The following is a 27,256-nucleotide window of genomic DNA, read 5'->3' as shown; positions in this document are numbered from 1 at the left end:
ATAATAAAAAATATTTTTGGTTAGCCAATAGAAAATAAATGATCATAAAATAAATCTTTTATGTTGACTTAAAATTAAAACTTTGTATTTTGAGCAGAAAAGGGTATTTATTCCATAAGGGAAGCTGGTACTTTATAAAGAGGATATGAGCCAATTAAATCCAGATCTAAATTTTGTCTGATAATATGAGATCTCTAGTTCTACAAATTAAATACTAGGAAGCTAGGATATGTTTGGTTCACAAATTGGAGGATGTTAAGGCACTGGGCTTTGCTCAAATAATCACTGTACTGTTAAGTCTAGCTTGTTAATTCCTGCTAACTGTGCCAGTTTTAAAAGAATCCAATTTGCTATCTTACTGCTTGTTCCTCTTGTTTCATGCTTTAATGCGAGGAGGCAGCTTCACAAATTGGCAGCAGTAAGATCAGGAAATTTAAATCCAAAACATCAATCTATGACAGAACCAAACAAGCCCAGCATGATTTGAATGGGGTAGGCTTATGGGATGGCGATTTTCCAGAAGGGGGAATTCTTTTCTTAATTAAGGGAATTTCCCAGCCCTCCAGCCCCTGAAAGGCTAGAATAGAAAGTACAAGTCAGCAGTTTGAAAGCTACATTTACCAAACCGTTTCAAAACTGATGTAGAAATATAAACAGCTCAATAGTTAAACTCAGTTTTAGGAATGATATAATTCAATCAATGCTGAATTTCATTAAAAAAAAAATTTCCCCAAGTGGATTTTGTGTATTTGAACCATGATGACTGTTTGTTATATTTAAGAGGTAAATGGTAAATTCACCCGAAGTCAGTAGGATAACTCTCCAACTTTTAACATTAGAAGCTTCCTAAATCTATTTGGAATTCTGCTTCCCCATCCCAGCCCACATTCTTCAGAAATATAAAATGAATCATCCTAGGTACAAAGCTTTTCATTTTCCTTTTTTTTTTTTTTTTTTTTTTGCGATGTGCCTCAGTTACTAATTTAGTTTAGTTGTCAGAGCCATATTTTCTGATTTGCTCCCATGGCGAAGGTACCCACTTTGAGGGAACCCTGGGAGATTTTTCTGGACAGTTGCACAGTTGGAAGTTTCTCGGTACCATGGAAAAGGAGGGTGGTATAGGGAAAGAAGGCAGGGTTGTATAATCTGGAGGAGGTACTCCTACTCATGGCTGTAGACACAGGATTACCAAGACAGATCTTGTCCTGGCTTTTAAGGAGCTTATTAGTGTGATGGGAAAGAAAACAACTCTGGCTCAACAGGAACAAATCCTTTTCCTACCCTGTTTAGGCCACATCAGGACACTGAGGGAAAAGAGGAAAATGTAAACATAGAGAAGCACTTATGTGCCAAATGCCTACCATCTTAACCAAGTCTGGCTGCAACTGTCGTGGCTGGCACACACAGAACTCTGTACTCACGCAGATATGCAACCATCCTCATTTGTCTAACACTTTCTCCACAGTGGGGAATAATAGCTCATGCTGCCTAGGAGGACAAAAGGAGGCTAACAGGTTTTTGAATCAGTCATGGGGAAAAGACTAGGATATCTACTGTTCCATATTTAAAGTAGAAATAGGATGGCGCTAGAAGTAATTCAGCCCTGCAAACACCCACTAATTTGTATCTGTTTGATATCCCCAGGTTTGACTAGTTTCATATTCAGGCTATATTCAGTGTTCCCCTCTTTCCTTTCCTATTACTTCCTGGAATTTACTGAGTAGCTACCATGTGCTGGCAATACTCTAAATGCTAAGGATAAAGCCATGAACAATTTGTTTCACATGCCACCACCAAGCAGTTGAAGGCAGCAGCTCTTTTATTTATCATTTTACCCCTGCTTGCCCTATAGCTCTGCATACATCAGTCACTCAATAAATGGTCATAAAATGAATAAAACAGAAATTTAAAAGCTATCAAATAATTGTGGGTATATGGTAAGATTTAGTTATAAAGATCTTCACCAATTACTCACAATTGAGAAAGATTAGGGAACAATCTAATGTCTGTCAACAAGGGGTCATATCCATCAGTCAAATTATACTTTTTACTACAGAATAATATGTATGCAGGTCAGGAAGCAACAGTTACAACTGGACACAGACTGGTTCCAAATAGGAAAAGGAGTACATCAAGGCTGTATATTGTCACTCTGTTTATTTAACTTATATGCAGAGTACATCATGAGAAACGCTCGGCTGGATGAAGCACAAGCTGGAATGAAGACTGCCTGGAGAAATATCAATAACCTTAGATATGCAGATGTCACCACCCTTATGGCAGAAAGTGAAGAAGAACTAAAGAGCCTCTTGATGAAAATGAAAGGAGAGTGAAAAAGTTGGCTTAAAGCTCAACATTCAGAAAACTAAGATCATGGTATCTGGTTCCATCGCTTTGTGGCAAATAGATGGGGAAACAGTGTCAACAGTGGCAGACTTTATTTTGGGGGCTCCAAAATCACTGCAGATGGTGACTGCAGCCATGAAATAAAAGGATGCTTACTCCTTGGAAGAAAAGTTATGACCAACATAGACATCATATTAAAAAGCAGAGATATTACTTTGTCAACAAAGGTCCATCTAGTCAAGGCTATGGTTTTTCCTGTAGTCATGTATGGGTGTGAGAGTTGGACTATAAAGAAAGCTGAGAGCCAAAGATTTGATGCTTTTGAACTGCGGTGTTGGAGAAGACTCTTGAGAGTCCCTTGGGCTGCAAGGAGATCCAACCAGCCCATCCTAAAGGAAATCAGCCCTAAATGTTCATTGGTAGGACTGATGCTGAAGCTGAAACTCCAATACTTTGGCCACCTACTGCTAAGAACTGACTCATCTGAAAAGACTCTGATGCTGGGAAAGACTGAAGGAGAGAGAGAAGGGGACGACAGAGGATAAGATGGTTGGATGGCATCACTGACTCAATGGACATGAGTTTGAGTAAACTCCGGAGTGGGTGATGGACACGGAGGCCTGGCATGCTGCAGTCCATGGGGTCGCAAAGAGTCGGACACGACTGAGAGACTGAACTGAACTGAACTGAATATGTAGGTATTAAAATGACATAGCGGAGTAGTATGTAATGATATGGACAGATGTTTATGATGTACTCAGTAAAAAAATGGAAGGAACATGAAAGGTGAAAATGAGTATGGGTGTTAGTTGCTCAGTCTTATTCTTATCTAACTCTTCGCAACCCCCTGGGCTGTACCCTGCCAGGCTCCTCTGTCCTTGGAATTTTCCAGGCAAGGAAACTAGAGTGGGCTACCATTCCCTTCTTCAGGAGATCTTCCTGACCCAGAGACTGAACCTGGGTCTCCCGCATTGCAGGCAGATTCTTTACCATCTGAGCCACCATGGAAGCTGAAAATAAGTACAATTTCTTGTTTTTTCCTATACACATTCAGATACACATAAACTCTATACATACACAGAATTAAAGACAAGATGAAGAGTAATACTGGGAAAGATCAATGAAACTAAGAGCTGTTTCTTCAAAAATATAAACAAAATGGGTAAACCTTTAGCCAAATCATCAAGAAAAAAGAGAGAGGACCCAAATAAATAAAATGTACTTCTTGCCATGCCTACATATCTTGCTGTGCTAAGGTTCTGATGTGGTCTTGTTCAGAATTTGCTCCTCTAAGCCAGAGAACTTCGTTTTAAGTGGTTAGTTCCTGTTTTTCAGGACAGCAGACTTACCCATGTGTTGGATATCTGATTTGAAATAATAAATATTAATATGTAAACGACTCATCCTCAGGTAGAATACTTTAAAACACAAATGGAACTCTAAATATTTGATTATCAGGAAGCATTGCAAAGTAAACAGAACAAACGCATGGAGCCAATGACTTCAGTTCAGTTTCAGTTCAGTTTACTCGCTCATTGGGGTCCCCTAAATAGCATGGATCTTGAGAGTTGGGGGAATAAGGAGATTAACTGTCTCTTGACAGTTTTTTGCTATTCATGGCTTTCCCCCTTTCACTTCTCTAAAAGCTATTTCTCTTTCCCTTCTCTTAAAGTACTGACAGAGTTACTTAGATGGTGAGTAGGGGAAAGGTTAGAATAGGCCATCTGTGAATCTGGGTCATTTGTAAATTGAATTAACGCAGGTCTGAATATGAAATTATTATACATTCACATTGCATGCACACACTTTTCTCTTTCCCATACTCCTTTTCTTTCCATTCTCTCCCACTCCTGAAGATACTATGAACTTGGTATAACAAATTACCCAAAGGTAATAAATGCTGCAAAAGTGGCTCCAGTAGTTGTGGGGAGAAAGATAAAAGAAGAGATTATAATAGGAAAGGACTTTTCTTTGTATGGAAGGAAGAGTATATTTTACAATAAATAAGATTTATTTAGGGGTCCAGAAAATAAAAAATAAATCCTCCTGCCTTTTTTTCTGTCCACTTCTATAAAACCTAAAGAGCTACGATTTTGCAGCTCAAGTCCTTTTCATTCACTCATATATACAATCAGTATTTAATTTCAAAGTTAAACTAAATTTTCCTCTCTGGCCTTTGAAATACTGACAATTACTATTTACTCAGAGGTTTTATCTATTAAAATGGATATAGAATAGTTTATTAACCTTAATATTAGTAAATTGTGGGTGCTAAGCCTAATTAAGAGGACAGTATGGTAGAGGAAAAGGAGAAAGATCCTGGAGTTAGACAAGGCTGGGTTGGACTTCTTATTTTGTCTTCTTCATTCTCTCCCACTTCTAAGACACTATGAACTTGGTATAATAAATTACCCAAAGGTAATAAATGCTGCAAAAGTGGTTCCAGTAGTTGTGGGAGGAAAGATAAAAGAAAAGATTATAATAGGAGAGGGTGAGACTCTGAACAACTTATTTAATTTTTTTGAGCTTCAGTAGTATTGGGTTGGCCAAAAATTTCATTTGTCTCATAGGTTTTCCCAAAACATCTGTGGAAAAACCCAAAAGAACTTTTTGGCTAACCCAATATTATCTACAAATGAGTATAAAAGACACTTATCTGGATCTGTTGTTCCATGGGGCTAGATAAGTGAAAAAAGAGCACTATAGTGTTATATATACATACTAAGTAGTAAGTGAAGATTCGTGTCTCTTCCCAGGTAAAGACTGACAAGTTTGGAGTGAGGAGGCTGGAGGTAATGGATATGGATTAGCTGGGGAGGAAAGAGAGGAGTGAAATAGAATTGAAATCTTCCTTGTAGTTCTTTCTAATAACTATCTTATTCATCTCTGTAGTACCAAGTGAAGTGAAGGTTGTTCAGTCATGTCTGACCCTTTGCAACCATATGGACTGTAGCCTGCCAGGCTCCTCTGGCCATGGAATTTTCCATGCAAGAATACTAGAGTGGGTTGCCAATTCCTTCTCCCTGTAGTACTAAAGACTGAGATAATGTCTGATATAGCATAACACTTCATGAAAGTTTCTTGAATTATTAGAGTACTCTTGCTAAGTCACTACAGTTGTGTCCAACTCTTGGGGACCTCATAGACTGTAGCCCACCAGGCTCCTCTGTCTGTGGGATTCTCCAGGCAAGAATACTGAAGTGGGTGGCCATGTCCTTCTCCAGGGGATCTTCCTGACCCAGGAATCAAACCTGTATCTCCTATGGCTCCTGCATTGCAGGCAGATTCTTAACGCCTGGGTCACTGGGGAGTATGCTTACCCATATATAATAAAACCCCAATTCTGCCATAAGTACATAATTTGCACCATGGAAAGATCATATTCGTAGCAGAACAGATGGTGAGTTGGAAGAGAACAAGACTTGAAGCAGGCAGGCGAGTTAAGAGGCTAGTCTCACGTGTCTAAACAAAAAGTAAATGGAGCCCCAAACTAAGCCAGGATGGTAGACAGGAAGAGAGAGGAATGTATAAGAAATACTGATGGGGGAAACTGTAAGGGATTTAAATGCAGGGGTGAGTGAGAGCTAGAAGTTTTCCATTCAGGTTTCTTCTGGCTTGGGAGACTGGGTGGCTGGTGTGGGCAGTTGCTGAGCCAGGAAACTCAGTTCAGTTCAGTTCAGTTGCTCAGTCATGTCCAACTCTTTGCGACCCTATGGACTGGAGCACGCCAGGCTTCCCTGTCCATCACCAACTCCTGGAGTTTATTCAAACTCATGTCCACTGAGTCGGTGATGCCATCCAACCATCCCATCCTCTGTCGTCCCCTACTCCTCCTGCCTTCAATCTTTCCCAGCATCAGGTTCTTTTCAAATGAGTCAGCTCTTAGCATTAGGTGGCCAAAGTATTGGAGTTTCAGCTTTCAGCATCAGTCCTTCCAATGAACATTCAGGGCTGATTTCCTTTAGGATGGACTGGTTGGATCTCCTTGCAGTCCAAGGGACTCTCAAAAGTCTTCTCCAGTATCACAGTTCAGAAGCATCAATTCTTCGGTGCTCAGATATCTTTATAGTCCAACGGTCACATCTGTACATGACTATTGGAAAAACCATAGCCTTGACTAGACGGACCTTTGTTGGCAAAGTAATGTCTTGCTTTTTAATATGCTGTCTAGGTTGGTCATAACTTTTCTTCCAAGGAGCAAGCGTCTTTTAATTTCATGGCTGCAGTCACCAGCTGCAGTGATTTTGGAGCCCCCCCAAATAAAGTCTGCCACTGTTTCCACTGTTTCCCCATGTATTTGCCATGAAGTGATGGGACCAGATGCCACGATCTTAGTTTTCTGAATGTTGAGTTTTAAGCCAACTTTTCACTCTCCTCTTCCACTTTCTTCAAGAAGCTCTTTAGTTCTTCACTTTCTGCCACAGGGGTGGTGTCATCTGCATATCTGAGGTTATTGATATTTCTCCCAGCAATTTTGATTCCAGCTTGTGCTTCATCCAGCCCAGCATTTCTCATGATGTACTCTGCATGTAAGTTAAAGAACTCAAGGACATGGAATAAGATGGCAGTGGGGGTGGGCAGTGAGAGAGGAAAGGAGGGATAATGAATTTACTTTGGACATGTTGAGTTTGCTCTGCCTATCGAACTTAAAAAGAAAATATACCTAGCAAGCAGGTAGATCTAGGCATAGAGCTCAAGACAGAGATCAGATTTGGGAGTCAGCATAAAGAATTAGAAGGAAAGATAGTCAAGGGTGAGCCATGGTTGACAGTTATACTTGGAAATGAGCACAGGAAGAGATGCTGCCAAAACCAAGAAAGGATAAACTACTAATAGAGAATGAAGAAGCTGAAATGGTGTAGTGCTAGAGAGGGATGTAAGACTGCGACAGACCTAATAACTGGGCTTTGCAAGCATTTTATTTGTGTCTATAGAATAGACACATACCATTTCAATGAGGCTTTGTAGTGGTGGTGATGGTTTACTCACTAAGTTGTATCTGACTCTTACAATTCCATGGACTGTAGCCCAGCAGGCTCCTCCTCTGTCCATGGGATTCCCCAGGCAAGAATCCTGGAGTGGGTTGCCATTTCCTTCTCCAGGGGATCTTCCTGACCCAGGGGTGGAACCTGCATCTCTTGCATTGCAGGCGGTCCCCTGCACTGCAAACAGATCCTTTACAGGAGCCACCAAGGAAGCCCTGACACGTGACTAAATATACCGCATCCTTATTACTTCCTGCGACCCAGGGACCAGCGGCTTGATATCTTAGGAGCTTGTCAGAAATGCTAAATCTTGGCCCACTCCAGTTTTGCTGTATCAGAATCATCATGTTTAATAAGCTCTCTAGATGATTTGCGAAGATTCACAATCAGTACTTCTGAACTGAATAAGAAATAAACTGTTGTTCTTATTTCTAATAGGTCTCCAACTTTAGTCCATGTGATAACACCTGGTCAAATTATCTTTCCAAAAGAATTATTTATTATGTCAATTCTGCTTTTAAAAAAGCTGTACATTTAAAGCAACTTGGGTAGTTTTGCCTGGATTGCAGATCCTTTCAAAATTTGGCCTCAAATTTCTATCAAATTTACATGTATCCTTCTTCCTAAATCTCCTATTTTAAACAGTCTGTTCAGACCTAAGTTGTTCATTTCTACTTCTCTATTTTTGTTCATTCCCTGTTTCCTACTTGGTTAACACATTCTTCCTAACTACACAAATCCTATTCATCCTTTCTGTTCTAGCTAAAAATGCACCTTTTTAAAACTCTTGCAGACCATTCCAACCTATATGATGCTTGTTTTGACATATTTATATTTATTCTCTTGTCTTCATAATGATAGTTAATTTCAAGAAATTTAGATTTCATTTTCACCTCTGCCACTCACTTGTATAATGCTGGGAAAGTTCAATTAACATCTCTGGGTTTAAAAATTCATCTTTTTCATACAGGTGGCCAATAGGCACATGAGAAGGTGCTCAACATCACTAATCTATCAGAGTCACAGTGAAATGCTGCTTCACACTTGTCACAATAGCTATTATTAAAAAGACCACAAACAACAAATGTTTTATAGAGTCTTATTCTTCAATTTTAACATTTACTATTAAAAGTTATGAAAGGTGATAAGAATAAGAGCTGAGAAATCTAATCATGTAGAATTTAAACCCAGACTGAAACCTTTTGAAAGTAATAAGAATAGTACTCTTACTCCCTACTCTTATCTGCCTAGCTGAGTAACAGTTCTGTGCTTGCTGACATTTTGAGTTATTTCTCCCCCTGCTTTAAACATAGGGTAGTTTCTCCCAAGACCCTGCTTATTTCCCTGGAGAGTTTCACACAAAGGCTTCTGTATAACAACCTTTGTTTCATAAGCAAATGTCTTATACAGGAAAGAGAAGAATGAAGAGGGAGGCAACCTTCACAGAATATCAACAGGCTACAGATTAAATGTACCTTGTTTCCTCTGCTAAATTCCCAGCAAAGATTTCCATCTGAACAGTTATAAATTCTTTCCTCCCACATTCCACCTCTGCATTTTAAACCATTTACTCTGGGATTTTTCAATATAGCACTCTAAGACTGAAGAAGTTTAGATTTGCATCAATTGTACTTTAAAAAACTATTCTCAGTTTTATGTAAGGTATACAATCCAAGAAAAGAATACACTAAAGATCTGCATATTCTCAGAACTGCCTATATCTTGCTTATAGTTTTGTTGTTCTTTATATGCTGTTTTCAAGGTACATTAATTATTGGGAAACGTCTACAGCAAGTCAACAATTAGCCCCAGACAATCAAATATAAGCTTATCAACACAGTAACCTTTTAATGGTGTTTTGGCTTTCACAGAAAGACAATGCAGCATGTAGTATATATATCAAGTTACTTCCTTTTTAATACAAAAGTACATTAGGAAGAGAGAATGAAGAGAATTATAGTCTAGAACAGCTTAAGCTAAAAATGATACACACAAACAAAAAGCACCTTTTACCTAATGATAGTTCTTAGAGCTCATGAACACACTTGGTGGCAGGGCCAGAGCCAGCAATGGGTAGGAAACAAACTCAAAATCTGGTGAGTTTGTTTCTTAGAACTTCAGGCCTGCTCTGTGCTGTTGGAACTCCTGGATTCATCCTATTTCTTTTCAGAAATTAATTTTTGTCATCTTTAAAGGTGTGTCTGCATCAGGACAATATTTAGATGCCTGAAGTTTATATGACTGTCTCTGAGAAATGTATGTTAGCACTTGCTCACTTAGGCTGGCAGCAGAGGGGCAGAAGGAAGTATAAAGGAAGGGATGGATGCATATTTATATTTTGATGATAACCATCCATGTGTGTGCATCTCTTGATTGTACAATAAGAATGCACTGTTAAGTATTCAAAGGAAACATATTTCTTTAATAGTTTACATCAGATAATGCTGAATCCTCTTAGAAGTATTATCCTTGGTGTATGCTGTTGCTTTATGTCTTACTTTTAATTGAACATTAAGGAATGTAGTATTTTAATCATAACTCTGCCAATATCTTTATCTAGAGGACTATTGCCATTTTTATCTTTTCTGAAATTTTTGTCACCAAGAAGGCAGGATTGTATATTTTTTTCCTTCCAGATTGAGTTGGTGCAGTGTATTATAGCTTTGGGACTTTGAAACAGTAAACATTCCTGATGTGTGAAACAGCATGATACTTAACTGTATGATCATACTTCCATACAAATGGATGCTTAGCTGTGCAATGCACAAATTAACCTAGGATGACACATCAAATGGTAAACTGCCTGTGATTATGAATGACTTCGCTTTTTGCATTTTTTTGGTTTCCTATTATGCACGTTAACTTTTAAGAAATAAGTGTTATCTTAAAAATCTTAAATTAAAAAAAAAAGACAAGTTACTGGTCAGGTCCAAATTTAACCCACTCCTTGTCTTTTCAGTGGGTTCTTTCTTTCCCTTCCCAGGGCTAGGGAGTCCGAGTCAAGTTAATACTGGTGACCTGTAGTACTGACTTTACCAGCATGGGTTCTAAGTTGGCTGTTTACTTACCTGTGGACTTCTCTAGCACTAAACTTTCAGGTAATTATAAATAGTGAATTAAAAAAAAATGTTTGAAGATATGTCTAACTGCCTCTACTCCAGTATTCTCAGAGAAAGAAAAAATCAAGAGGTAAGAAGAGAACTTTAAAAGGTGAGATTAACATTAAAAACTATTACCTTTCAGGTTATTGGCAAGATGCTGTGTGTTAGGTCTGGACTAAACTGTGTCCGGTTTATAGGTGTCTGAACATACCTTGTGGAATGGTAGGGTAGAGCCTCTTCAAAAGCACATTTGAGTCTTGGGAAAGCACTCATCGTTACAGAAGAAGGAGTCAGGCATAATGAGCTTTTCTTAGTGACAAGGTGGTGATAAGACAGAAAGAGGCAGTTATGGGTGACAGATACATCAGGGTATCCATCACTCAGATCTGTCGCCTACCTTTGCCTCTAGCAGGCTGATATTTGAGGGTTACTAAGGGCAGGCGCACCTCTTGTGAACTGGAAACAGTGCCTGGTGAAAGGTGGCATGTTGCATAGAAGGGGCTGCTCAGGAAGAGCAGACTTGTTTTTGATCACAAGTGAGATGCAGTTGGAGATTTAGAGAAATACGTGGGGAATTTAGCAGACAGCTGAGTTAATTGAGTAAATGGGGGTAATGTGCTCTTGGAGATGGGCAATTATAGTCAATGTTCCTCCCTTTGTACTTACAGGTGGGTGAAGCCTGAAGAAACTCAAGTTGTACAAGAATACAAAAATCAATACAAAAGTCCTAGAAAATAACTGTACTTAAACTTCAAAGCATCAGTTAGTGCTAATTTTGACATTTCTCTCTTACTCATCTCACCTGTATCTTCCTTATCTTTCTTGAAACTAGTAAAAGTGTGAATAGGAATAGCACCCATAGCAGAGCAATGTATTTCTCTGGTTGTAAAAGGCTTTCCAGAAAAATGTCTACCACTAAAGGAAATAGACACCTCCACAAATCTTTGGCTTTTGAAGAATGAAATAAGTGGAAATTATGGTATTAAATCCCTTTCTCTTTAGCAACAATCTCACCTAGTTAGTATCCCCCAAATTTGTATTTGTACCACAACAACTTCAAAATAAAATCCAATACTTACTTGTCTCCCACAATTCCCAAGTTGATTGTGGGGTAACCATGTTCCTGAATTGTTGCTAAGAGGGTTGAACGATTGCTGTCTCGAATCTTTCCTGGTAAGAGGTCATCTTCAGGATTTAGCAACTACAAAGCCAAAAAAATCACCACAAATTATTTTCTTAGGATAATACTGCCTATTGTTAATGGAAAAAAAAATAGATCTAATAAACAGAGTTTAGCATATCTAGCACCTACAACATTGTCTGGCACAAGAAAGATATATGCTCAAAGGATCTTTGGTAAATAGTGAAAGCCAGGAGAATGAGAAAACATTTCTCCAGAATTAAAAAACATGCAGAAATTCAAGTGACTAAATAGTAGGCCACATATCACACCAGCTTTGGTTATAATTTGACAAAATAGTGCTCTGGAGATAGTGGCCTTCCCACTGGCTGTTTACTGGGTCAAATTGAAAACTAAAATAAAAACAAAACACACACAACAACTAACTTTCTATTTTCTCTTTCACTATTATTTTCTAATCTTTCACTGAGAATACTTAACGTAGAGACATGATATTCTCAAGTCTGAAGAGACTGATATTTTATCTTTTCTTTCAAGCTTTTGTATATCTTTTTTGAAGCGGGATCAGTGATACTGAAAAAGTTAAACTTATTTGAAGGAGACAGAGCCAGATATTTTGTCTCTATTAGAAAACTTACACAAGTAATACTTAACTGCACACACTCACAATTCCATGACTTTGAACTGAATCACCCTTTAGAGATTTAATATCTACAATTATATGTCAAAAAAGAAAATTATAAGTTTCTTTTATGTTAGGATGTCCTAGTGAGGCAGTGTGGCACAGTAGCAAGAGTCTACCTTATTCAGGTGAGGTTCAAATTCAAACTGCCCAACTATGTTATGCCATAATATTCCCATTTATAATACACAGTAATAATAATAACTACCTTGAAAGGCAGCTATTAGGACTGAGATAATGAACACTCAGTTAATATAGACAAATAGAAAATAAATGCAATTCTCTGTCCTTTCTTTATTATATATAATATTGAAAAAGCACCTAGTTCCAATTGTCCTTAATATTGTTACTTCTACTTGCTAGTATAGATGGAATCAGTTGACAATGTGAACATAGATTTACATTAGATTATAAAATACTGAAGAGGAGGAGATCCTTAACACATACACACATACTCAACATGCAACTTTATACCATTTTAAGATGTACTTTGATTTCAGAAAATTAGAAAATGAAAAAAAAAGTACATCTTTGAAGTGAGAAAACCTGGAATATTATCTTAGGAGGCTGAAGACAAGCCTGCATACTTCAGACACTTAGGCTGTTAATATGGTTAATACCAAGGACTTTTTATATCAGTACTGCCAAGCAGTAACCTCAAGCCCCTTCAGTCTTTCCTTCTGACTCATTAGTGATACCATGTGGCTGGACTTTTGGCTTTATGTTGGAAAAGTAGTAGCTTTTCAACCAACTGTCCCCTTAAAATATCTGGGAAAAACTTTGATCATCTTATTCACTGTCACCTGGGAGACTTCCCTTCAAATCCTGTACTAATCTAACTTAATCAGATGCCATGTGACACTGCAACCCACTCATATCCTTTGTCACTGGCAGAGCTGGGAAAGAGCTATTGCAGTACTAATATAGGTTGATTTTCTGATCTTAATTAACACATAGTTATTGAACTTATTATAATTTTATAAAGGCCAAGACTTACAGCTTTTTAACTGCATTAATCAGACAAGTTCCAATGGAGAGAAAAGATTTTTTTCACAAAGGATACTGACCACCAACTAAGGAATAAGATTTCCCTGTTAATAGGGCATTTTCATTGCCATTCATGTTCTTCTCTGTTATTTTGCTGCACAAAGTTCCAGAAATAACAGAACAATTAGAGATTACTGGCTGTTTGTCTGTAAAACTGACATAATGAAATATTAGCTAGTTAAATGAGGGTGTGGGATTTCCAGCGCATTTTAAGCATTTTCAAAGAAAATACACAGAACTGAATGAAAGATTATAAGGTTGCATACACTAGAATAAATTCACAATATTCCTCGTTAAAATGAAATCTAATTTTCTAACATCTTCTGGACATCTCTAGAATGATACCTAAAACTTACTATAGTTAAAATACAAAAGAAAAACTACAATAGAAAGTAAAAAAGATAACCCATTATCTTCATATCTTATTACTTTCTTATCTGCCAAATTTCAATTTCCTGTTTCTGTTACTGTCAATGGTGCCATTGTATTTCCAGCTTTCAAACATTTAACAGTTGATTTTTTTTCCTTTGTAGTCTACTATCTTCCCAAAGGTTTCAATCCTTAATCCTTACTCCATTCCTCAATGACCCTAGGTTTCCATTCACTCTCTTATCAACTCCCCATTCGTCTGAATTTCAGGTATTCAATATATCTGAATTTCTTCAAAAGCCTTATAATTGGCTATCTTGCCAACAAACTTTCTTTTTGAGAGATAAAATAGATACATCAACTTGCAAAACAGGCAAACTATACCAAACCATGATATTTAACACAAACTATCTTAAGTCAAATTGTTACAACACAAGCTTATTCAGACCTATATATTCCTATAATATCAAATAGAGACAATGGTAACCCCATATGGACTCTTACTCCAAAGAAAAAATGAAGCTGTTTCAGCAACTCAGCTACTTTACAAAATGTGATCAGTCTCTGCCTAGACCACATTTAGAAACTACCTTAAAACCACCCCACGACCAATCCCAGTCCTGAAAATACTTTAAGTATCCTTTTGAGGGTGTGGCGCAGGAGCTGCCGAGAGGAGATACCCCACGTCCAAGGTAGGCAGCAGTGCTGCACTTTGCTGGAGCAGCCGTGAAGAGATACCCCACGTTCAAGGTAAGAGAAACCCAAGCAAGACCACAGGCTCTGAGAGAGGGCATCAGAGGGCAGACAGACTGAAACCACAATCACAGAAAACTAGCCAATCTGATCACATGGACCACAGCCTTGTCTAACTCAATGAAACTAAGCCACCCAAGACGGATGGGTCATGGTGGAGAGGTCTGACAGAATGTGGCCCACTGTAGAAGGGAATGATGGCAAACCACTTCAGTACTCTTGCCTTGAGAACCCCATGAACAGTATGAAAAGGCAAAAGATAGGACACTGAAAGAGGAACTACCCAGGTTGGTAGGTGCCCAATATGCTATTGGAGATCAGTAGAGAAATAACTCCAGAAAGAATGAAGGGATGGAGCCAAAACAAAAATAACAGCCAGTTGTGGATGGGAATGGTGATAGAAGTAAGGTCCAATGCTGTAAAGAGCAATATTGCACAGGAACCTGGAATGTTATGTCCATGAATCAAGGCAAATTGGAAGTGGTCAAATAGGAGATGGCAAGAGTGAACGTTGACATTCTAGGAATCAGCGAACTAAAATGGACTGGGATGGGTGAATTTAACTCAGATGTCCATTATATCTACTACTGTGGGCAGGAACCCCTCAGAAGAAATGGAGTAGCCATCATAGTCAACAAAAGAGTTCGAAATGCAGTACTTGGATTCAATCTCAAAAACGACAGAACGATCTCTGTTCGTTTCCAAGGCAAACCATTCAGTATCACAGTAATCCAAGTCTATGCCCTGACCAGTAACGCTCAAGCAGCTGAACGGTTCTATGAAGATCTACAAGACCTTTTAGAACTAACACCCAAAAAAGATGTCCTTTTCATTATAGGGTACTGGAATGCAAAAGTAGGAAGTCAAGAAACACCTGGAGTAACAGGCAAATGTGGCCTTGGAGTACAGAAGGAAGCAGGGCAGAGGCTAATAGAGTTTTGCCAAGAGAATGCACTGGTCATAGCAAACACCCTCTTCCAACAACACCAGAGAAGACTCTACACATGGACATCACCAGATGGCCAACACTGAAATCAGACTGATTATATTCTTTGCAGCTGAAGATGGAGAAGCTCTATACAGTCAGCAAAAACAACCCTGGGAGCTGACTGTGGCTCAGATCATGAACTCCTTATTGCCAAATTCAGACTTAAATTGAAGAAAAGTAGGGAAAACCACTAGACCATTCAGGCATGACCTAAATCAAACCCCTTATGATTATACAGTGGAAGTGAGAAATAGATTTAAGGGACTAGATCTGGTAGACAGAGTGCCGATGAACTATGGACGGAGGTTCGTGACACTGTATAGGAGACAGGGATCAAGACCATCCCCAAGAAAAAGAAATGTAAAAAAGCAAAATGGCTGTCTGAGGAGGCATTACAAATAGCTGTGAACAGAAGAGAAGTGAAAAGCAAAGGAGAAAAGGAAAGATATACCCATTTGAAAGCAGAGTTCCAAAGAATAGCAAGCAGAGATAAGAAAGCCTTCCTCAGCGATCAATGCAAAGAAAGGAAAACAATAGAATGGGAACGACTAGAGATCTCTTCAAGAAAATCAGAGATACCAAGGGAACATTTCATGCAAAGATGGGCTCAATAAAGGACAGAAATGGTATGGACCTAACATAAACAGAAGATATTAAAAAGAGGTGGCAAGAATACACAGAAGAACTGTACAGAAAAGATCTTCATGACCCAGAACGATGGTGTGATCACTCGCCTAGAGCCAAACATCCCAGAATGTGAAGTCAAGTGGGCCTTAGGAAGCATCACTATGAACAAAGCTAGTGGAGGTGATGGAATTCCAGCTGAGCTATTTCAAATTCTGAAAGATGATGCTGTGAAAGTGCTGCACTCAATATGTCAGCAAATTTGGAAAACTCAGCACTCTATCAAGGTGATGCTCTCCCTTGTTCAGAAATTTAATATACCCAGCTTTGTACGATCAGCAGGTTTCCCAGGTGGTCTCTGTACTAGGATCAGGATAGTCATGACGTCCCCACCACATCTAGGGAAGACGCCATGCCACCAGTATTCTCATTTTGGTTAAATTGCACCTCACTGAGGTCTTCTGAGTCTCTGTGTTTGGGGAGGTTGTTATCTATGATGGTAAGTCCAGCATTTACATTAAGCTCTGATCCTTTTTTCTCTCCTTGACTGGATTCCAAATTCAACTTTTCAAGTTTCCAGGAAAAGTATAACAAATATTTAAATTGGTCAGAAGTTAAACTAAGGAGAGGAAGGTGAAAGAGCCCACAAATTTCTTCTCCTCTTGTACTCAGGCAGGCAGGCAGTCAGTTCAGTTGCTCAGTTGTGTCTGACTCTGCAACCCCATGGACTGCAGCACTACAGCCTTCCCTGTTCATCACCAACTCCTGGAGCTTACTCTCTTATACTGCTGTTGCTTTTTATCTCTTTCAAGCTTTGGTGACAGCTTTATTCTTGGGATCTTGAAAGGGTCATTCACAAAGCAAGAAAGCTCAGGAAAAACAGGAAGATGGTTAAATTTTGAGCTATGGAAAAGTTCTCACAGATGCTGGTTTCCAGAAAATAAAGTTGGTTGGAAGATTTCATTGTAAGATTTGGGTGGGGCTGTTTAGACCTAGTGACACTGCATTAGAGCTGGGAGCCTGTCCAGCCTGGAAGACTCATTTTATAAACGGTGCGGCAGGAATACCAGAGAGGAGCAGCAGCACGTTCCAGATAACTTAGTGATGAAGTTACAAGTAGAGGGCTTCCCAGGTGGCACTAGTGGAAAAGAACCCACCTGCCCATGCAGGAGACATGAGACATGGTTCAATCCCTGGGCCTGGAAGACCCCCCGAGAAAGAAATGGTAACCCACTACAGTATTCTTGCCTGGAGAACCCCATGAACAGAGGAGCCTGGTGGGCTACAGTTCCACGAGGTCACAAAAAGTCAGACACGACTGAAGTGAAGTAGCACGCACTGATCCTTTTTTGTTGAGCTCTCAAAGTTAGCTGAAATTTATTTTGTTTAGAAGGGGAGGAGAATATGCCACCTCCAAATGAACCTCTTTGGTACGTGGATTATTTTGAGCTGTAGGCAATCAAACCCTAGCAGACTCAACAAAAACTTTTATGATTTCCTTGACTGCCTAAGAACTTAGATATGGGACCTGGCCCAGAAAAAGAGCCATTACCAGGAGAAAATTTTTCACCTGAAAGACCTACCTGTATGGCAGGGCGAACGACTGATTACAAAACATCTGCTCTTCTCATCTTCCTGTGAACTGCCCTTCTGCTTTGACGTCCCAGGGTCTTTCCCTTTCTCAGCTCAGATTGGCATACAAACCTCAATTGCATGACTGCTTTTAAGTCTCATATTTTTATGGGATTCCTATATGTACAAGATTAATATTTCTCCAGTAATCTGTCAATTTAATTATTAGACCAGCCAAAGAACCTAGAACCATATATGGAAAGTTTTGTGCTCCCATTCAGTTCAGTCGCTCAGTTGTATCCTACTCTTTGTGAACCCATGGACTGCAGCATGCCAGGCTTCCCTGTCCATCACCAACTCCCGGAGTACCCAAACTCATGTTCATTGAGTCGGTGATGCCATCCAACTATCTCATCTTCTGTTGCCCCCTTCTCCTCCTGCCCTCAATCTTTCCCAGCATCAGAGTGTTTTCCAATGAGTCAGCTTTTTGTATCAGGTGGCCAAAGCACTATTCAGGGTTGATTTCCTTTAGGATTGACTAGTTTGAGCTCCTTGAGTCTCCAAGGGACTCTCCAGAGTCTTCTCCAGCACCACAATTGGAAAACATCAATTTTTCAATGCTTAGCCTACTTTATAGTTCAGCTCTCACATCCGTACACGACTACTGGAAAAACCATAATTTTGACTAGATGGACCTTTGTAAGCAAAGTGATGAATCTCCTTTCTAATATGCTGTCTAGGTTTGTCATAACTTTTCTTCCAAGGAGCGTCTTTTAATTTCATGGCTATAATCACTGCAATGATTTTGGAGCCCAAGAAAATAAAGACTGTCACTGTTTCCATTGTTTCCCCATCTATTTGTCATGAGGTGATGAGACAGGATGCCATGATCTTCATTATTTTGAATGCTGAGATTTAAGCCAGCTTTTTCACTCTCCTCTTTCACTCTCATCCAGAGGCTCTTTAGTTCCTCTTCACTTTCTTCTATTAGAGTGGTATCTGAGGTTGTTGATATTTCTCCTGGCAATCTTGACTCCAGTTTGGGATTCATCCAGCATGGCATTTCATATGATGTACTCTGTATTTAAGTTAAATAAGCAGGGTGACAATATACAGCCTGGACATACTCCTTTCCCAATTTTGAACCAGTCCTTTGTTCCATGTCCAGTTCTAACTGTTGCATCTTGACCTGCATACAGGTTTCTCAGGAGGCAGGTAAGGTGGTCTGGTATTCCCATCTTTTTAAGAATTTTCCAGTTTGTTGTGATTCACACAGTCAAAGGCTTTAGTGTAGTCAATGAAGCAGAAGTAGATGTTTTTCTGGATGATCAGAGTACCTGCTCTTTGTTGCAAATTTCTATATAACCTGACCCACCCCCCTTCCTTGGAGCAGTTCTCTCAAGGTTACTTGAGACACTGTCTCCTGGGCTTGAAGTCCTAAAAATTCTCACCCAATAAAAGGTAACTCAATTGTGACTATTTTTTAAGTGGACAGTTTGAAAGTACTTTTAGAACAGAGGATGAATATTATTCTGAATATTCAGTGATTATCATTTTTATTGTTATGCATTGCTTCAAAATTAAATTTAAGTAAAAAACCAAAACATTTGAAATCTCTTTTGTTAAACCCTCAGGAGGAAGTTCTCTGTCTTATTTGTCTAAAAGAGAAATCACTTATTTTAAGAGACCGCCCTCTTTGTTTCTATCCTTCAGAGATTTAACCCTATGGTCTTGATGGAATTGTCAAGGGGCCCAAGACTGTTATCATGATTTACTTTCTCTCTTTTTAATGTACTGAAATGGAGTTGTCTGCATCTAAGACTTTTCTCATCTTAACACAGGGAAGATATTAGACTTCTATATGTCAGTAACTATTTCCACATCCATTGCAAACAGCTCCCTTACATATCATTTCTTTCTTTTTTCCTCTTTTGGAAAAATTAATTATTAAAAGTCAATGACTTAGTGACTGAACAACAACAAAATACATTTAAAAATAGTTAACATGGTAAACGTTTTGTTATATGTATTTTATCATAATTAAAAATGAAAAAAATGTCACTGATGACCTTGGTAATAAACATTTTAGGGAAGAATGATGCCTTTAAAAAACAGTAGAAACTAATACCACTTTGTAAAGCAAGTTATACCCCAACAAAAATTTAAGTAAATAATTAAACAACAACACATTAAAAAAAGGAGGGGTAAGTCAGGAAGGAAGTATCCCACTCTTTATAGTAGGAAGGGAAAAGTGATGAGTGAGATTAGGCAATGGTGGAGATGAGATTGTTGTTCACTCACTAAGTCATGTCCGACTCTTTCTAACCCCATGGACTGCAGGATGCCAGGCTTCCCTGTCCTTCATTATTTCCTGGAGTCTACTCAAACTCGTCCATTGAGTTGATGATGCCATCCAGCCATCTCATCCTCTGTTGTCCTCTTCTCCTCCTGCTCCCAATCTTTCCCAGTATCAGAGTCTTTTCCAGTGAGTCGGCTCTTCACATCAGGTGGCTAGAGTATTGGAGCTTCAGCTTCAGCATCAGTTCTTCCAATGAATATTCAGGGTTGATTTCCTTGAGGATTGACTAGTTTGATCTCCTTGCTGTCCAAGGAATATGAGGTGGAAATATCCAAAGGAAGTTGTAAATGAAGGCTTGCGTTTACAAAAGAGGTTAAAATTAGGGCTTTAGATATGAGAAGCTGCCTGTACATATTTGGCATGAGAAGAAAAGTCTAAGGGAGAATCTGGAGAGAGTGGAGGACACAGCAGAGAACAGCATCTTAAGGGAGTTTTCCAAGTAGGGAATGGAGAAAGGCATAATGAGGATAAAAAGTAGTTGTCAGGATATCAAGAGAGAACTGTCATAGAGCACTAGGAATGAAGTAGTTTCCAGGTGGTGGGTGAGGAATGTGTCTGATGTCAAATGATATATACATGGTAAGGAGGATGAATATCAGAGCAGGTTTTGGAGGTTAGGAGGTGATGAGTATACTCAGGAAAGCAGTTTTTATACGAATGGGAGTCTAAAGGAGATTAGCCCTGAGTGTTATTTGGAAGGAATGATGCTAAAACTGAAACTCCAGTACTTTGGCCACCTCATGTGAAGAGTTGACTCATTGGAAAAAGACTCTGATGCTGGAAGGGATTGGGGGCAGGAGGAGAAGGGGATGACAGAGGATGAGATGGCTGGATGGCATCACCAACTCGATGGACGTGAGTCTGAGTGAACTCTGGCAGTTGGTGATGGACAGGGAGGCCTGGCGTGCTGCAATTCATGGGGTCGCAAAGAGTCGGACAAGACCGAGCAACTGAACTGAGCTGAACTGAATGAGATTTGGGAGTCTGAGTAGAGACTGGAGAGTAAGGAAGGAAAGGCAGTATTGCTGACCTCTCTTTCAATAAATCTAGTAGCAGATAGGAGGTGACTATGCAGTAGCTCAGTGAGGAAAAGTGGTGTTTAAATATAGGTTCTCTTGTGATAGTGGTAATCTTTGTCTATTTGGATGCAGGAGGATGAACCACTAGAGAGAAAATAGAGAACCCAGAAGACACAGGAAATAATTTAGCGATCAAAGTTCTGAGGAAGGTGAGAAAAAGTAGGCTTAAAAGTAGAAGTATTGTTCTTAGGAAGGAGAAGTACCTCTTCTTTTTAGATTGAAACAAAGGAATATAGCTAAAGGAATGGGGAAATTTTTGAGGTAATGAGACGGGAAGAAGAGGGAGCCCTCATAGTGCTCAGTTTCACAGATATATTTATTTTTAAGCTTCACCTTTCCCCACAAAGGTAGTGAGATTATCTGCCAAGAGTTGAAAGCAGGGCTGCTGCTGAGGTTTGAAGAGGGGGTAGAATGTATGAATGAACTATCATATTGGATCTGAAAGAATGTGCTAGAAAACCAACCGGACAGTTACATCAGAATTACTGAACAACTTTAAGTTCCAGGTTGCCACTAAATGCCAGTAATTTGTAGTTGTTCAGGTAATCATAGTTCTATGAATTTTATTCAGTACTGTTTTTCTGCTTGGGAACAAAAATGGAGAAAGTGGAGAAAGGAGTCATTCATTTTGGGTTTCACCATAGTAAGCAAAGGAATAAATTGAAGGAGTGAAGCTATCTGAGGTGTTAGAGAGGGCAACTTCCAAGTGGTGAGTCATGGTCTTTAATCTGGACAAGAAATAAAGTGTGGCTAAAAGAAAAATAGTGGAGAAGGAAATGGCAACCCACTCCAGTATTCTTGTCTGGAGAATCCCATGGACAGAGGAGCTTGGTGGGCTACAGTCCACGGGGTCGCAGAGTCGGTAAATCTAACCTATCTCCAATAGGTTTCAGAGACTTCCATTAAAAAGTTGGGGAAATGAAATTTAAGGAATTGGGAAGCATTGTGGAATAGTGGAAAAAGGTCATTACAGAGAAAGACTTAGGTGTGAAACCAGGCTTAATCACTTAGACGAAATATATGATGTTGGGTAAGTTGCTTTGTTTTTGAGCTTCAATTTTCTCTTACATAAAATGAAGGATAGTTATATTAACCTCATAGTGTTGCTTTAATCATAAAGCACATAGCAGTACTGGTCACAGTAGACACTCAACTTCTTATTCTTTCTCTTACTACTAGGGACAAAGATTTTAAAGATTCCACTTTTATAGCAACAGCTGCTTGTGGCAGCCCCCAAAGAACACTATAGGGAGATTTTAGACAGACCTTATGTGTCTAAAGTATAAACTTGTTTGTACAAACACCTGTTATTAGAGTGGCCAAGGGATTTACAAAAGATGGAATAAAATAAATAGTGGACATAAATACACCTAGTTCTGTGTGTATGTGCATGAGAGACAGAAAGAGAGAGAGGGCTGCAGACAGGGAGGGAGAGACACGGAAGGAGGTGGGGGGGAATGAATAAAAATGAATGAATGAGTTATGGAATATGGCTGAAGGTGACTGAAATTATATGAAAACTCACCATCTCTGGAAGGAATACTTATTGCTAGTACTTCGGTAACTAGGTAACAATCACACAATCTTGATTTCTTGAAGCTAATGGCAGCTGGCAGACTGCTATCCAGTTTAAAGATCTGTAAGTTACCATCTACAGTTTCAAGGGAAACAATATATTTTATGGAATGGAGAGGTGATGTCATCAAGAGTCAAAATTAGAAAATAAAACTTGGAAATATAAAGGTTGGGGAAAGAGGAAGAAGGGACAGCTGCCTAAGTGGAAAAATTACACCTCCTATCTTCTATTTATACTGATTTCCTAGGTGACCTTATGCAGTCTCATGACTTTAAATACTATATTTATATATATGTACTATTTAAAAATACTATATATATATGCTGATAACTTTCAAATATGTACCTTTAATTCTAACCTTTCTCCTAAGCTCCAGACTAATATGTTTAATTGCCTACTCTTAATTCTCATAAGTATCTCAAACTTAACATTTCCAAAGAAGAAGCCCTGATTTCTGCTGCCTAATCTTTCTTATCAGGGTAAATAACTCTCCTTAGGTCAGTTATCAAAGCTCAGGTCAAAACCTTAGAGTTCATCTTGACTTTTAACTTTCTCTTATCTTCTACTTTGAATTCTCTGGCAAATCTTTTTTGCTGATTTTACCTTCAAAATATATTCTGGATCTGATTACTTCTCACCATCTCTACTACCATTCTGGTCCAAATCTCTTGCTGGAGTACTCTTTCCACAGCCTTTCAACGGGCCTCTCGGTCTTTCACCTTTTCCCTCCCATATGCCAAATCATTCATATGGAAGACAGAGGAAGCATTTGCAAATTTAAGATATTTCATGTTTCACTTCCTCAACACTGTCTATTTAGAATAAAAGGATCTTGTTTCTGTTACCTCTCCAACTTCATCTCCTTTCACCTTGCTACCCTCCCACTATTCTTCAGCAATGCCTTCATTGCTGTTCCTCAAACGTGATAAGCATGCACCATACTCCAGGGCCTTTGTGTTTGTCATCCCCTCTGCTGGGGACACAACTCTAGTCACACGGCATGTACCTTCAATGTCTTCGCATTTCCACTCTGATTTCCCTCATCAGTGAGGCCTAATTAGTCTTTGTAAAACAGAGGACTCTATCTGTCTGCCCATCAGGTCCAGACACGAAAATCAAAACTCCTTTAGCTTTTTCAAATGGAGAGAGCGGGAAAAGAGAGGAATTAATGCATGGGATTGGTTGTAAGTGTGTTGCCAAGTTGGAGAAACAAAAGAAAAAATTATATCACTAAAGATCAGTAATTGCCAGAAGTCACCACTGTCCCCGGGGCTGCTGGAGGAGAGAGATGCTACTGAGTTGAGGAGATTCTACTGCTGCTGCCTTTTTCCACCTTCTAATATCATGTTAATGCATCCCAATGGCAAAACATACCTGGACCACAGAGAAAGAAGGCCTAAGAAATTGTGTTTTCAGGCTTCCAGTTTTATTGTATAAGGGAGAGAATAAAAGGGTTGATATGGAATAAGTTTCAATAGATTATATTGAATATAATTACATTATTCGATAGAATTGAATATAATCCAAAAAGATGAGAGTTAAATGAAAAAAAATTAGAAAATTAATGATTCAGTCCAAAAGGAATAACAGCTCAATAATAAAAATTCCATGAAGAAAGAACAGAGGAATCAGAGCTTAGGAAATCATTACATAAACAATCAAGAAATTTTCTCTGAACTAAAAGACATGAATTCAAAGGCTGAAAGTGTCTATCAAGTGCCCATTGAGTAGATATACTGGATTTATTCCACAGCACATCAGTGTGGAAATTCAGACTCACAATTTAAATAGAAGATTCTAAAGCTTCCAGAAAGATGCAAATAAGTCACAAATAAGGGATTAGAAAACTGGATAGTTTGGGACTTCTCAAGAGCAGTGCTGGAAACTGAAAGAAAATGAAAATATAATTTCAGAACTCTGAAGTAAAAGGATATTGATTTTCTATTTATAGACAAACTAGCAAATCAAAGACAAAGATAGACATTTTCAGATGTTGTAGGTCTCCCTAAAATGAAGAAGTAACCAAGAAAAGGAAAGATAGGGAATCCAGAAAATGGGATTTTCCTTCCTTTAAGAAAGAGGCAAAGATTATCTCCAGGATGAAGATGATGAAATATCACAGGAATGTAGCAAATCATTGGTCAGAAAGAGCAAGAATAGAACAGCCCAGAAGTTTCCAAGAAGACTATCTTTAAAAAAATAAAAATGATAGAATATCTGATATAACTGGGAGAGTTTGGGCATTTTTCAGTGGTTAGTACATATAAAGTAAAGCCAAAAAAATAAAACAAAAAGTCACTTAAAGAAATAAAAAATAGTCATGGTTTATACACAGCTTCTCTGTGACTAGTTCTTGCATAAACATAATAATGTTCTCCAAAAATTTTAATCAAAATTATACAATAATTTTAGTGGGAGAATAGAGGACATGGGAAGTATGTGTTTTTACTGCTGGGGCCTAGTGAGTTAAAGAAAGTTCAGTCCTTCTTTTCCATTGTAGGAAATCAATAAATACTATCTGAAAGATCAAGAAATAACAATATTTTTACTTTACTTACACAAGTGGAGGAACATTATCAAAAATAACAGCTAGTTAGAAAGCTTAAACAGTTAAGAAAACAATGCCTGTGAGAAAATGGAAATGGTAGGAAGTTTGGAGTATAGCTGTTTTTCTTAGTAAGAATTACAGAGTCCAAAAGTCCGCTATACACATCTAAGAACCGAATCACCAGTCTATGTCCAATGCAGGATACAGCATGCTTGGGGCTGGTGCACAGAGATGACCCGGAGGGATGTTGTGGGGAGGGAGGTGGGAGGGGGGTTCATGTTTGGGATCGCATGTACACCCGTGATGGATTCATGTCAATGTATGGCAAAACCAATACAGTATTATAAAGTAAAATAAAGCAAAAATAAAAAGTTTTAAAAATAAATAAATAAAAGCAAACTATCAAAAAAAAAAGAATTGAATATAATGAATAATTGATTATATTGAATACAATTATTATATACCTGGCATATACCTCTTTCACTAGCAATCTTTATCATCTTACTCTGCTTTAAAAATTCATACAATTTACCACTGTTTGTTTATTGACTATCCCCATCCTCCCATCAGAACATAAATTCTATAAGAGCAGGGGCTTTATCTGTCTTGCTTGCTGCTGTGGTCTCCAGTACTCAGAATATTATCTGGCATCAGTGTGATAGCATGCTGAGAGAGGAGGGGTTGTAAGAGTGACTGCCTCAGTAGAAAGGAATATTTTATCACTGACATTGTTTAGAATTGCCAGTGCATGCCGATAATAAAGAACAGAATGACTTGTAGTTAGTTTTACTACTGTTTTCTAATTTTCTGCAGAGAGTGTGTTCTTTTATGTGAAGTTAACAAAATCCTTTCTCCATTTCTAAGGCCAAATTTGAACTTCAGTTAACTTTCTACCTCAGTTTCTCTGGAAATTTGACCAAAAAAACAAAGGTCAACTTGTTAGTAGACAGCATTTCTTATGGTAAAAATGGTCTCTGAATAGTAACTTGTATATGGAATAGAAGGGATTACAAATGAATCCATAATGGAAAGCCAGGCTTTGGGCTTCCATGAATGTGGTAACATTTGAAACTGGACATTTCCCTTGTAGGGACTCTGGAAACTGCCTAAGATTGTTATAAGAAATACTGATTCCTTTGTAGGGCATGGTGCTTTTATGCTGATGGCTCTCATACTCTTCTAGTAGAACTCTTATTTCCTGCACCTAAATGTTACTTGAAGAACAAAGAGAACAGTTGTTGGATGGCTGTGTGAAGTACTATGATGACTGGGCCCACTGAAGAAAGCCTGATGCTCCCCTCCTGAATGCTGAGTTTCCTTTTTAATATCTCAGGAAACTGGTTCAAGGTATAGATTATTCCTATCTTCTAAGTCTGATGTTTACTTAAGAGATCCTCTGATGGGTATTTCAGCATGTAACAGATGCTCAACAAACATTTATTGAGCAAATGCATAAGGTTGGAAATGTATGACCACAATTATTTAATTACTGGATGCTATTACTTAAATTTCAACATGCACAGTTTGTCAAAATTAACAAATGTCTACATCAGCTATTCTGTGTGAGTTATAGTTTGCAACTCTGGCTTCCCAATTTTAAAATGATTCCTTCACCCTGAATAAGCTCATGTAGTCACAAAATACAAAGCAGGTTCTGACTGAGTCTACATAGACATCTTGTATGGCATTCTTTGGGCTGCCTAAGGCCACTGTTCTGCTTATCAATATACCACACTGGATTCAGGAGGTGGCATATGTGAAGCCATACTTATCAGGAGAAATCAGAACTAATACTTAAGTGGAGCTTGTGCTGTGAGTGAGTAAATTATAGACTTATCACATTAATATACAAATGTAATTACTTTTGGTCTCTTTGATATAAATGAACAATTTTTTCCTTATTGTTTTCCAGCTATCTGAGGATCTCAAGCCTTCAGGAGAGATATTATGCTTTATTTATCTCTTTTATCTCTAGTTTCCAGTATAGTGTCTGGCATAGAAGTACTCAATAAACATTTGTTGAACTATATGGTGACAGAGAGTCATAAATTTAATAACAGCTAACTTTGGATGGGAGTAGGGAGGA

At 38.5% G+C, this 27,256-nt stretch overlaps 1 protein-coding gene across 19 annotated transcripts in view; it reads right to left on the bottom strand.

Annotated features, from left to right (window-relative positions):
• The window catches only part of GPHN (gephyrin), a 563,152-nt gene that overhangs the window by 40,564 nt on the left and 495,332 nt on the right, over positions 1–27,256 (bottom strand). For all 19 annotated transcript variants that reach the window (XM_060418186.1, XM_060418187.1, XM_060418188.1 and 16 more), the window contains one exon: positions 11,512–11,633. In XM_060418186.1, the coding sequence (XP_060274169.1) occupies positions 11,512–11,633 (122 nt within the window). The remainder of the gene's footprint in view (positions 1–11,511; positions 11,634–27,256) is intronic.

This window comes from Ovis aries, chromosome 7, assembly GCF_016772045.2.
Source record: "Ovis aries strain OAR_USU_Benz2616 breed Rambouillet chromosome 7, ARS-UI_Ramb_v3.0, whole genome shotgun sequence".
In the NCBI taxonomy this organism is placed as follows: Eukaryota; Metazoa; Chordata; class Mammalia; order Artiodactyla; family Bovidae; genus Ovis; species Ovis aries.
Note: the sequence above shows the minus strand (reverse complement) of the source record. Positions and strands in the feature narration are given on the sequence as shown.